The sequence below is a fragment of the Lygodium microphyllum genome, chromosome 23, assembly GCF_053477565.2.
Source record: "Lygodium microphyllum isolate KBCC chromosome 23, Lygodium_microphyllum_v1.1.10, whole genome shotgun sequence".
Classification (NCBI taxonomy): Eukaryota; Viridiplantae; Streptophyta; class Polypodiopsida; order Schizaeales; family Lygodiaceae; genus Lygodium; species Lygodium microphyllum.
The window spans coordinates 11,278,993-11,293,082 of NC_141157.1; the positions used below are offsets into that span (position 1 = coordinate 11,278,993).

General features: G+C 39.3%; 1 protein-coding gene across 1 annotated transcript; it reads right to left on the reverse strand.

Moving 5' to 3' along the window:
• Nucleotides 1-3,523: 3,523 nt before the first annotated feature.
• On the reverse strand, nt 3,524-4,578 carry LOC148015877 (uncharacterized). Its single transcript, XM_087664832.1, has 3 exons — nt 4,235-4,578; nt 3,899-4,123; nt 3,524-3,845 (listed from the first exon to the last, which is right to left on the reverse strand). The coding sequence occupies exons 1-3, from the start codon at nt 4,576-4,578 to the stop codon at nt 3,524-3,526; spliced, it is 891 nt and encodes a 296-aa protein (XP_087520958.1).
• Between the last annotated feature and the right edge of the window lie 9,512 nt (nt 4,579-14,090).

Consider the following 14,090-nt stretch of genomic DNA (forward strand, 5'->3'; position numbering starts at 1 on the left):
TTTGAATAGTATGCATCAAGAGATAGGCCAAGCTACTTCAATTCATAGAACTCGTTCATCTTCTGTGTGCGGTATAGGCAGGTGGTAGATATCTTCCTTGCATAGCTTTCTTAAGCTTCTCCCACGTAACTAACCCTTCCGAAATCCCTTGGTCTCTGCACCATTGCTTCTACCAAAGTCTTGCTTCGTTGGTAAGCTTCAGCTTAGCGAGCATTGCTTGGTTGGCGCGTGCAGTACCTGCTGCTTCGAAATAATCCTCCATGGATTCGATCCAGATCTCGGCATCAGTTTGGACGGTCCTTCCCTTACCATCGAATTCTGGTGGCTTGATTTGCTTGAGAAGAAACTTCTTCTCCTGAATTACGACCGTACTTGATCTAGGGGTCGGACTAGGAATCTGCACTTGAGGTTGTGCCTGGGCATTGAAATTCTTTACGTTAAAAACTTGCTAAACGTTTCTCACATTACATTAGATGCCCAGTTCAGCTTTTAGACAAGTGACCTAATCACTTAATTTCATTACCATCACTCATAGTCAAGACAATCATTGATAAAAAGTCTATTTCATTCATATGGGCATAGCCCTTCCGAGTACAATTATTCTTGGGATGGTAGAGCAAGCTGATACATTAATTCGGGGAGAATAAGATTGTATTACATTGAGCTATGGGAACTAAGTAATAATATGGATTGGAGTCATGGATTTTCAAGAATTGATAGGTTATAGGAAGCTTAGGGTATCCTTTCCTTTGATACCCATTCTTCTCGTAACGTCCCAACACCTTGATTCTGTCGGTAGGGATTATTCGAGTCACTTCCTCGTACACATACTTGTTTTGCTTGACCTTTCGACCGCCGACATGTAGGGTTGCGTTTGCGTGAGCCTCAACAAAGATGAACAGCTTCACGATCTTTAAGTCCTCCATCCACTTGATTCTCTTCAAGTTGGTCCGAAGGTACGCAAGTCGGTGGGCAGCTATGTAATAAATTCCTTGAATCACCCGTCCATCTCCATTCCACATACAGGGGTGAACGATTGTAGATGTAGTCTAGGATATTCATCATATCGAGCCTTCGCCGATAAGTCGAAGCACGCATCACAGTCATAAATATAACCTGGAATACCAAGAATTTGTTCCATGCTTCGTGACTCTGCAGGACAACATCCGTAAGTAAGTAAGGAAATGATTTTAACAGCAACATTTGCTCTACTTCTCCTCATTAAGTTTCCTTGTAAATATTAAATCCTCATTGGTTTGCTCTGATACCAACTGTAGCGTGTCCATATGTTCACTTGTAGGACACGTCTTAACAGCCCATCGGCCTAGAAAGTCTAGAAAGTGTCGCTTGGCACTCCCACGGAATGTCACGGGGTTTGCGATATAGGTCTTCCCAAGTCTGCCACGAAGCGGAAGCATTCCGACCATCCGCACTTAGGACCGACCTAAATCAGGGCTTTCCTAGTGGTCAAATTCCTAGAACGGTAGCTAGCTTCGAACCCCATGTGAACTACTTTACGTAGAAACGTCAGGGTCGAAGCGGATTCATGCTGCACTTGGTTCAAGGAGAATGGGAAATGAGAGGGATGCAAAGATTGACCTCTCTGCCCATAAGGCATAGTCCCATTCCGTTCCCCTAAAACAGCATAAATCGGGACTCTAGTACTCTAGATTCTAGGTCATTGTTTTTGTCATTGTTGATTCTATTGAGAAAAGTTCCCGGCCAACCGGTACTACCCTTCGGTAGGACGGACCCATGGTCACATCCATCACACTTTCCTCTGGGTTGCTTTAGTTTTCTAATTATCTACCACATTTAGTTTGACAAACAAAAACAGCTTCCTTAATTAGCCAATTAATCACCGGTTCCTTCACGTAACTTAAGCACTGACAAAGAAAAACAATGTCAAACAAGTTCCTTTTTAACAATTGATCTTATTTATTAGTCTTTGGAATACATCATATAATCCATCCCGAATGCTATTTCATAATCCAGCCGGAAGGCTATTCCATAATCTGCCCGAAGGCAATTCCAGCAATCCTCAGGTATCGTTATTCCAAGTTTCTACCCGTAGACTAGTATGCGGGCCTCGAGTTCCAATCTCGAGTCACGTCGGCCTCTTGTGCAGGACCCGAAGGCAAGGGATTTACGGCCAGAGCCCCCCCCTAGCACCCAAGCGTCCTCCTGACCCAAGTAGCACCCACAGAGAGACCTCTCGCGGAGCGAATGTCATAAGACTATTATTGACTTAATCCGTCCTATAGCACTTAACCCAACCTAGGATGTAATTAACATCGCATGCAACTTGTAAGGTACATAAATCCCTTTCATGCATGCAACTACTTGGACAACATCTAATAGACGTCAATGATTATCTCATACGAATCACAACTAGGAGATTACTATCCAAATGCATTATGCGCTGTCTCTTTTTCGTGAGGAAATCAAGGATGCTTTTAGACAAATTCACCTTTTAACCTATGCAATATGCGTTTGGGATTGCAACTTGGAACTGCAAGCATTTTTCAAAGGCACGACATGCACTAACTTCGTAAATGAATGGATAATTGCATTTAAAATTTCCAAATGTGTTTAACTCGACTATGTGTATTAAAGACATGCTTAAATGCATTCTTTTCATGCGAAATCAATTTCTAAGAATGTGGGCATTGAGGTTCGGGGTGTTATCTACACGCGAACTCGGATTGGAAGCTCCTACGTGTGCGACTTGCGTCTTAAGCTTCGGAGCCATCTATGTAGCGTATTTTGTCACAGCAACTCCCCCTTTGATTACTCGCATGTCCCGAAGTCTCACAGTCAACGATCTCCCTCTCCCGCGCAGGACGCAATCCTTGGAGACTTGGCTTTAAAGTTCCCGGGGAAGGCACGGGGGGAACGGGACTTAAGGAAGCTTAAAATTAGAAGCTTCTAAAGAATCTTCTAAGCTTCTGTCTTCTGACAGAAACGTGGAGAAGAAAAACGTGATGATGGAGAGGATGATGGCGATGATGACGATTATGATGATGGTGGAGGTAGCGTGGCAGGAGCGGCAAGAGCGTGGCGTGGCGGCTCCGGGTAGCACATCCTCTGTCTCTTCTCTCCCGTCCCTCAAGCCTGGGGAGGGGATGGTCTTATAGGACTTTTGGGGGGGGGGGGGGGGGAGATAGCCACACACGTGGCTAGTGGCATGCTCCCCTCCCATGCTCCTCTCTCCTCCACTTAGCTCCACTCCCTCTCACACTCCTCTCCCCTGCCATGCATCGGTTGAGGGGGAGGGGGAGGGGTTTATAATAAAAAAATTTGCACAAAATTTAACCATTATCCCCTTTTTTTCCCTAGAAGAGGTGTTCCCGTGCGGGCTTGCGGGCTTCAAGCCACGGCCTCTTATGCACAATGTGGGCTAGAGTTTATTAACGCGCGAGGGTGGAGCATTTAGCCCAGGGTTCTTCTAGTCGCGGGGAGATTATTTTAAACCGATTTTTGTACGTCATGTGCAGGGTCATTAATATTTCGTGCGGAAGTATTACACTTCATGAATGATAAATGGTCCAGCATACCGAAGCTTCGGTTTACCTAGGAATTTTCCCAATCGAGAATTGTAAACAACAACCCAATCCCCTTTTTCAAATATTTTATTTTTAATGTGTCTATTCACCCAAGCCTGCCTCCTTTGTTGTGTGATTCCCAACACATAGGTAGCTAACACCTTGTCTTCCTCCAACTTCAAGAGCTGTTCCATTAGATACTGCACTGACTCTTTAGGATCCAATTTATATTCAACAACAACTCTCAAACTTGGGACCACAAACTCCATAGGGACCACGGCTTCTAATCCATACACCAACCTGAAAGGTGTAAGTCCAATTTGTCACCTTGTATGCAGTCCTAAAAAGCCCACAATGCAAAATCCAACTTTACATCCGAATCTATCCCATTATCCTCAACAATTTTCTTCAAGATACGGAGTAAGATCTTTTTGGAACTCTCAACTTGCCCATTAGCTTGAGGATGGTATGGAGTCGGCTTCTTATGAAGAATCATGTGCCTGACAGTCAAGTCCTGAATAACCCGATTCAGAAAATGCTTACCCCTATCAGTGACCAACTCAATGGAGCATCCAAACCTGGTCATGATGTTAGTATACAAAATTTTGGCCACAGTAACAACTTTATTATCCTTCAAGGCTTAAGCTTCCACCCATTTTGTGGCATAATCAGTGCAAACCGAAATATACCGATTACCCGTCCTTTTGGCAACTGGCTTAATGGGTCCAATAAAATCTATTCCCCATTTTTGAAATGGTTCAAGTAGTAATACAGGATGATCTTGCATTCTATCCCTGTCAAGAGGTTGACCCTCCCTCAAGCATTGCAAACACTCCTTAGCATATTGATGAGCATCCGTCAGCACAGTAGGCCACCATAGACCTGCCTGCAGAATTTTCCTACCTGTAATTTCTCCAAAAAAATGACCTCCTGATACTCCAGAATGAGCTTCATGAAGAAGTGTTGGTTGCTCAAATTCAGGAACACACCTCCGTAAAACATTATCAACTTCTCTTTTGTACAAAAGATTCATAATAACCTAAAATGACCGACTCTTCAATGCCAATCTTTTCCTTTGATCTGTTGTAAAGTGTGCAGGCATCACTCTATCCTGTAAAAAATGCAACACTTGATCATAATAGGAGTCAGAATCTATTACGTGAACTTCAAAAAATTCAGCATCAAGAAGCTCATTAGGAACCCCTGCCTCCATATCATCACTATCCAGTCAGCTGAGATAATCAGCTATAGCATGTTCTTTCCCAGGAGTATGAATAACTTTGAAATCAAATTCTTGCAATAGCAACATCCATCTGGCCAATCTTCCTATCAACTGAGGTTTGTTGATCAGGAACAAGAGTCCCTAATGGTCCACATGAAATATGACTTGATTCCCAAGAAAATAATGTCTGAATTTCTAAAGTGAATACACCATACCGAGTGCTTCTCTTTCAGTTTACTGAATAATTCTTTTCAGCAGTACTCAATCTCTGACTTTTTCATTAATAAACACCCTTATAAAGGTTGTTAGATACGGCTCAAATGTCTTATGAGTAGCTCCTTGAAACTCAAGAGGCCCATCTTTTAACCCAAAATTCATGACCATACTAACATATGCTTCCCACTTAGTGATGAAAGTTGTCTTATACATATCTTCTGGATGCATCCTTATTTGATTGTAGGTTGAAAAACCATCCAAAAAACTATACATTTCATGGTCAGCCACATCATCAAGAAGGGAATCAACAAAAGGGATAGGGAAAGGATCCAAAATAGTGGATGCATTCAATTTTCTACCCTGATCTTTCCATTCTTTTTAGGCACCACCACTATCGAGGATAACCAAGTGACCTCATTTACAAGTTTAATGAATCCAACCCTCAAGAGCTTGTCAATTTCTTCCTTGACCTGCTTGGCATAATTCGGATTCATCCTATACCTTTTCTGGATAATTGGCTTGGCATCTTTTTTAAGATTTATTCTATGTTGACAAATAGCTGGATCAAATCCCTTCATATCTGTGTAATCCCAAGCAAAGATATCCTTAATTTCTTAGCACAACTGGATGAGGTTTTGCTTGAAATCTTCTTCCACAAAGATACTAACCTTAATGGGTTGAACCTCCTCTTCAAGAATCAAGTTGACTTCCTGACCTCATCTTCAACAATCCTTGTAGATGTTCTCATGGTATGCTCATATCTCAACTCAGCCTAAATAATTGCTTTTTGGCCCTCGGCGTCCAGTACTTCAAGGCCATTCCTACATTTATCCACATCAATGAGTTGATTTCCAAGTACTTCTCGTTGAAATTCTTCAGGCCAACAGCTACCCTGATCCTGAACCATTTTCTGGGTCTCATTTTTTGATGTGTCCTGAACATCAGGCTTCTCTTGACCTTCAGGAAAACCTTCAGGTTGCTGTCCTGACTGGTTTCTTCCTGCAATTTGAGCAGCCTGATGGTCCAAGAGTTTATGTTCAATAGGTATTGAAGAATCCTGATACTTTTGAATAATAGTATCCACATCAATTTCAAACACTAAAACTATAGAAGGATTTTCTTGAAGAAACATTTCCTCATCATCTTCCACTTCATCTGCCAAATTAATAGTCTGAGCTACCACAGGTCGAGAAGAACTCTTCAGGATTACCTTATTAACTGTTGATAATCTGATCTCTTTCAATCCCCTTGGTATACTTACATAATCATTCCCCCAATCCTACTTCAATTTAGCTAACTTAAACCACAGTCTACCCAAAAGTATATTATAGGAATCTCCAATCTCTGACATTCGTAACACAGCAAAACTTACCTTGAACTTTAGGCTAGCTACTTTAATTTCTTGATTCCTGAGAATTCCCAGAGGTTGTAACCTCCTCTAGTCTGCCATCCTAACCTGAAACGGAGCTGATAACAACTCATCCTGCTTGGTTGCTATACATGTATGTTCAGGAAGTATATTAACTCTGGAACCCCCATCCAACAGGACATCCTCATGCTTCATTCCTGCATATTCAACTTGAACAGTGGGCACTTGATAATCCACAACTTCTTGTTGGGTTGGTATAACTACTTGAGAGTTGAGAACTATCTGATCTTGAATTGATGTACTTTCAAGAACCTCTTGCTGCTTTTCCTCGATCTTCAAGAGCAACTTCTCCTTGAAACCTGGAATTAAATCCAAGATCTGTTCCAATGTTAATTGCAAGGAACACTTTGCTAGAGCATGAAATAGCTCTATTGAACCTCCCTCTTGAAATTTCGCTAATTCTTTATCTTCAAGATACTGATCCTGCTCATCAAGGTACCGGGTTCCTAAATCTGCCTGATCATCAAGCTCTTCAAATCTAACCTTCCCTACAAGTTTTTGAAACATTTTGACCTACTTTGTTGCTTTTTCCCAGGCTTTCTCTTGTTCCTGCCAATCAAGCTTCAAGCTTGCTTGGCTTCTGGTAACCGCTAATATCATAGCTTCATTAGCACAATCCTATACTTTAATACAATTAGAACAATCACATTCCACATGCATACTTGCAGCATTTGAGTTACCTGACACCCCCTCTCGCCATTCTTGAACCTCTTCTTGTTGATTATTCCTACAATTAGCAGCTCTTGTAACATCCGAAAATTGCATTTTCTTATCTTGGTCTGGTAACTCTATGAGGACTGCTGCAAATGGGGCAGGTGGATGCTGTAGATGAGATGCTCATGCAGGTCTTCCGCCGTTGCAATTCCTTGCTACTGGCATTCCTCTCTCAGTCCTATGCCTTGCCCAAAGTTCAAAGTTGGGTCCAACAAAGTGTCATTTTCTTCCACAATAGTGGCATGCTCCGATATGTGTAGTTTACTACTGTGTTCTTAAATTTTCCCAAGGCTGTCTTGCCTGCATTCTTCCAGATCCCCTGAACGATCTTTGAGGCACTGTGTCACTAATAACCTGATAAACTGCAATTGGCTGCATAGGTCTCAATCTAGGCTACCCCATTGGCATCTGTTGTACCATCCTAACATTAGGATTGTGCCAACATGTCCTGGTTTCATGGCCATTTCTTTGGCATATCTCACAGTACTTTTCCTTCCTCTTAGTGTCCAACAGACCTAAATCTTTCAGCTTCTGCTTAATCTTCTTGTCCAGTTTACTCTCCTTTGCTTGTCTTTTAGTTCGGTCCTTTGTTTTCTTCTTTTTAGACTTGACTGGTCCTAATTTTTTCTTCTTCTTCCTATGTTTCTTCCTGCTAGACTCCTCATCATCGGAGTCACTATAATCATTTTCTGAATCTGAACTGTTCTCACTATCATTATCATCAGTATCACTTTCAGATTCTAAATCTGAACCTGTATCAAAATCCAATCCTGAAGAATCATCATCTTTATGTGTTTTTGAATGAGAAGTACCCATCCTTCTCTCAACTCTCATAGCACCACTAATCATAGTATCCAATGTACCATTTTGTCCCAATTCTACATTAGCAATTGGGTTCCTAATTCTACTCCTCAAGCCCTTAATGAAGTAAGTAATTTGCATCTCCAGTGATGGTACATCAACATTATTCAACCTGTTCAATAGGTTCCTAAACTTTTGAGCATAATCTTCTACCAACATACTCTTTTGCTTAATCCTCTTGATCTTCCTCAGAATAACCCCCAGGTTTTATCTTTTCGAAACCTGCCCAAAAATGCATTTTTTAACTCATCATATGTATTAAAGGCTACTATATTATAATTGGAAAACCAGTCCATGGCTTTTCCCTGTAGAGTGGATGCAAACTGTTGTTCTTTAACCTTATCTCCATACAATTGATTAAATCCACTTGATGTCCACCTTGTCTCAAACTGAGCCACATGGCAGTCTGGATCTTCCTTCTTGTTGCCTGAAATTTTGGATGCTCTCACCTTTTGGTTGAACAATTGATTTTGATTCATATTGTTTTGCTTCTTGGGCTTCCTCTGTGGTGGTAAAGGGTTAAAACTCAAAGATTTATTTATTGGAACCATTGCATTCCTTAACACAAATGTCCTTCCTAACACCGCATGTTGTAATCTTTCAAGTGCATGCCTTGATGGAGTACCCTAATAGTCAAGAGGCAATATTGCTTCTTCATTATCTGACAAAACCTAGTATACTTGAAGGAGTTGGAGGTGTTGGGGGAGACTCTATAGAGGTGGTAGGAGAATGGTACACTATTGAGGTACCCTTAGAAAAACCCACCCCCAAGGGATTCTGTCCAACATTTGTGAACTCTTCTTCATCCAGCCTACCTAATTGCACTACTTCATCCGTAGCATTAGGCCTGGCAGTTTGTTGTTGCTGGCTTGACAACACCTCCCTTAATTCTCGAGATCTTCTTCTCATGAGGATAGGATTGGATAAATAAGGATAATTGTCTAACATAAATACTACCCATGCAAAGTAACTTGTACATCTCTAATGCCATTAGCATCCTGAATTCATGCATCCCAATTTTGTAATTGTTCTTTCCAAGCCTGATACCTAAATCATGAGAGTTATTCCCATGAAACTAGCAGGATCGCCAAAGTGTTATGGCCTACCAAGACCATAACAGAAAATGCAGGAAACATCAAACTACCTGAAACAACTAGGTTACTGTAGAAAACTTCCTGAGATGATTTATAACCATTCCACACATTCATTCTTCAGGAACACTATGCAAACACGACCTATTTACATTCATCAGCGCAAAACTACTGTCCTAAAAACTATCACACAATTCTTTATCATCAAGACCACTCCTGATCAAATAACTTGAAATAGACAGTGTAAATATTTAGGAAAAACGGGTACACAGTGATAGAACCAGACATGAGCGACCAAAATCTAGCACTGTCCTGAAGCACATCACATTCTTGATCATGCAAGATCTCAAAAGGTACAATTTCCTGAATATCAGGTAAAAACTTCATATGACATTTTGAGTCACTTTACATATGCTAGTTCTGCATGTATACTAGTACTAAGGTATAAAAGTACTAATAGCAAGTGCAATTCAAGCCTCAACACCATTTGATTACTATCTATGTATCTTATGTGTCATATTATTCATGCATCACACAATGTATTGTGGCATAGAATGTCTCAGGTGTCCATCAAAAGTGTCCATTTGGATCTGGATATCATTTGGTTGTGTCCATGTAGCAACTATTTGGTATTATCCTTACATTCACACAACAAATTGAGTCACATCAAACCCTATTTAATACAATGAAATTTTCTTTTATGAAGATTATCTTTTTAAGTACATGTGTGTTGTTTATTCCATTCTATTTTGTGCAAACGTGATAATCAATGTGACAGTTTAAAATTCTATCTACACTTGCATTTGTATACATATGTAAATAGGTTTTGAATTTGATATTTGCCTCTAATATAAAAGGAATAATGCATCTTAATGTCATAGTTTACGCATACGACATATTTATGATTATTGGTTGATTTTAAAATGTATATTGTTTTTCCTATAATCCTAACAAAAGCATGTAATAAACAAATATGAGCATGATCCAATGGAACATTGAATATAAACTTCCATACTGGATTTTTTTTTACCATGTATTGGTGTAGCACTTATCACTCTCTTCTTCCCATCATTTCCTTCCATCCTTTTTGTCAAGAGTATAGGCATGGAAATCTTGTATTTGCATCATTGGAGATTCCACACATGTATTTCAAAGTCTTCAAGTCTCCCACAATGTTGCATTCAACCATGTATTCACCATATCCTTTGACTAAGCACATCTCGTGATTTTCTCGATAATCAATGACATTTGGAATACTGGTACGCATTGAATGGCTAGGACCAAACAAACTACCCAGAAGGTATATAAGCAACAACCACTCTCAAAGAGTGTTGATGTACCTATTGAGGAAAATGTTAGCACTATTGTCACACGTGGCTCCTTAATGCTTCATGAGAATCCTATAGAGCAAGGTATTTCTCAACCTTTTACTAAGGCTAGATCATCAAATGAGAGTGAAACTACAAATTCTCTTAATCATGAACCTTCAATTGTTCTTATTGTTCCTAACCATAGTAAACCTTAACTCTTCTAGATGCTCCTAATCATGGTGAACCTTCATCTAATCTAGTTGAAGAGCCTTCCAAAGAACATCCAATGAAGAGAAAGAGGAAATCAAGGTGGTTCTACATGCAGAGGTGCTTCAGGGGGATCAAAAAAGCTTAGAAGGCAACCAAACATCTCATCCCAAAGGCAACATTGATCATAGGGGTCAATAATATTTCAAATAGATTGTCCAGGGTTGCTTCTATTAATGGGCTTCATAAAAATTTGCAACCTTCAACTATTCTTTGTTTACAAGAGACTATAGAAGACGTCATCATTGATTTCATGAATGATACTTTGCACTGCCCATGCACACAAGATCACATTAATGATCAAGGGCTTAAGTATTGTGAGTTGGATAAGATACAAATGTGACAAAGTTTTGAAGCCCTCACCCTCTACTAATCATAAAGCCTTTTAGATCTCGGATGTTCCCCCAAAATTGTCCAAAAAGGAGAAAGAGTCCATTGTTAAATATGTTACTCACTTCCATCATACAAGAGGGGAAATTAAGAGACTATCCCAAAGGAGAAAATGAAAGAGGAGATTGAAAGTGAGGATGTGATTTGCAAGAGAAAGATTGAGTCTCTTGGCCCAATGAACTATGAGAGGATGGGAAGAGTATTTGGCCAGATAGTTGTAAATGTTTCCTGTGATCCAAAGAAAGAGAATTACCTTAGCATAACTCTAGAAGACAAAAGCATGCTAGAGAAGAAGGATATTCAGCTATCAAATTCTATGATTTATTGTTGTTTGAGGCAAGGTATTTTTCTTGTCTTTGTATTTATTGATATTTTCAAATATCATTACATCTTCATTCTCTTATTTTGGACTTTGTTTTTATACAAGGCGTATATTCTTTTAGCAATGATATCACTAAAACTATACTTATTGTTGATCCACTTCTCTCTATGGATCTATTTTCAAAGTATGGCTCAAATTTTAAAGGCTCTTTAAAAGTTTTTAATACCATAATACAACTTTTTTTTTTGCATGTTGAAAGTTATGTCCCTTATATATACTTAATTTTAGTGATTTATTTTCATATTTGTTATTGACTAATATTAACTTTATAGAGGACATTGGAGTCTAATTTAAATCAATATTCTTGTTAGAGAGGTCATCCTTATGAATTCTCTTTTTGAAATTCATTGCATGCCAAAAATATATTGTCAATGGTTTTCTCTTATTTTTTATTTTCCCTTATTTTCTAGTTTTTTCATAGATAGGTTATTAGTGTTGGTTAATAAGTTTTCATTTGCAATGCTGCTAGACTTGTTACTATCCACTTGGATACAAGATTTGAAGACATTGCTGATTCTCAAAGACCTTTTAAGTTTCTCCTTCAAGAGGTTTCACTACAAAGTGACTCACACAATTGTGGATGGAGAGTCATTTCAAATTTTTGTAGGGCTAAATGTAGACGGGATGAATGCAAGCCTTCTATCTTTTACTTTTAAATCAAAAGTCTCTTATACTTTCAAATAACTTATTGTGTGCTCTTTACATTGTAAAGATTACCCTGAGTCATACATGTGGTGGATAGGCAATTTTATCTTCTATGTTGATGCTTAAGCCTTGATGCATTGTTTTGATGGTGTAGCTTCTCTAGTGTATGTCCCAAATTGAACATGTTAATATGAGGCTTGTCATTTATGGTTGGCAGAGGCAATGACAATCAGGGTTGTTTCACATGCCTAAGATGCATCTCAATCACATTGGCTTAAATCCCATGAATACTCCGCTTCATGGGTATATCAACTTTTATTGGTGAAATCAAACTGCCAAAGATGTTGATGCATTTAATGAGCTATACAAGGCACATCTCCTACCTTGCCTTGTCAAGCAATGGAAGTTCACACTCCATCCTTTCAATGTCACACTTGATATTTTGTATTAAAAGAGGGACATGCCCAAGCTTATTGCCATTGTTCCACTTAAGGAGTGAGACAACAATCAAGACCTTGCCATTGATGGAGATAATAACTACAAGACACATGCATTGTCAATTAGTGGAATGAAGGCAATTAAATGTGTACTATCTTTGAATGATTGATCGTAAGCCATACAAGTGAACTTTGCATTACATGGTCCAATTTAGGTAATCACAGTAAGCAAAATGCATATTGATGTGATACCATGTGCCATGGCTTGATGTGCTATGCATCTTAAACAATGACGAAGACTCATCCCAAATCTTTATGGAGGGAAGATCATCCTCATATCTTTGAAGAATTTGCTCTCCTTGAGTAAAATTCGAGTATGCCCTTTGCTGGACACATAGGTGCTATATCACCCCAAATCAACTGCATGGAAAAGGCTTATTAGAGCAAGGCACATGTTTAAGTTACATCCCAATGGGAGTCTATAAGTAGAATGTATGAATCTCTTGTTTTTATTAGAGGAATTTTATTGTCATCTCCCAGCCCTGCCCCGCCCCCCCCCCCCCCCCCCCCAAAAAAAAAGAATAATAATAATAATTTAGTTTGAAAGTCTCTAAGGAGAATGTGGAGTAAAATTCAAGATAGAGTGATTGATCTAGCAATTGAGGAATGTACACTTTATGTACTGCCAAAGCCTCTCCACTTGATTAGTTGTGCCCATATTATCATACTAGATTAGACAACCGAACCTAGGCCCAACATCTTCTCTAAATACAAGCTCTATCACACCACTCATTTATGATTAGTTGTGCCCATATTATCATACTAGATTAGACAACTGAACCTGGGCCGACGATGAACCTGGGCCAACATCTTCTCTAAATACAAGCTCTATCACACCACTCATTTATGATTTACTTGTGCACACTGGGATTTGTGGAGTGCTCCAAAAGGAGAACATGGATCATCAAATTCATCCTCCGTGGACGAGTACATTGACTTTGATATATAAAAGTGTAAAACCCTTCCAAAAAGTTAAAACAAATTAATACGATAATTCATTTATAGAAAATAGACCCCTTTCTAAAAATATAATATTTTTAATATAATATTTTGTTTCTAAAAGCTTGAACCCCTTTGGAAAATTTTAGGAGAAATAAAAAAACTTAAGGAAATAAGAAAGAAAAAACTTTAAGGAGTTTGAACTTGTGATTTCTTGAGCACAATGCTTAAATTATTAAACCATATACTATGTACATGTTATAGATGCTACTTTAAAAATATTATTCTTTTGGTTTCTTTTGTATGATGACAATTGTATCAATTTTCCACCCATCCTAATTTAGTTGAGTGACGTCACATTCCACAAGCAACCAAGGTTGATCAAAAGCGTAAGCGTTAAATGAGCTTGGGAGATAGTGTTGACTCCGTGAGCCGCGTGATTCCTGGGCAAACAACCTTATCGGGCCCATGCAGTATCTCCAGGTCGCTGGAAAGGTTGGAACCATGCAGAGTGTTCCTGGAGAGATTAACATTGCACTCTCCCCCACAACCACAAGCACCCTTTTCCTGCTCCACGTCTTA

Bases quoted from the DNA above. Each gene is read 5' to 3' on its own strand.
- LOC148015877 (XM_087664832.1), bottom strand. From the start codon at position 4,578: ATGAATCTTTTGTACAAAAGAGAAGTTGATAATGTTTTACGGAGGTGT. The intron at 4,124-4,234 runs GTATATTTCGGT...CATCATGACCAG, and splicing joins GCCAAAAGGACGGGTAATCG to GTTTGGATGCTCCATTGAGT. The intron at 3,846-3,898 runs GTGGGCTTTTTA...TACACCTTTCAG, and splicing joins GTAAAGTTGGATTTTGCATT to GTTGGTGTATGGATTAGAAG.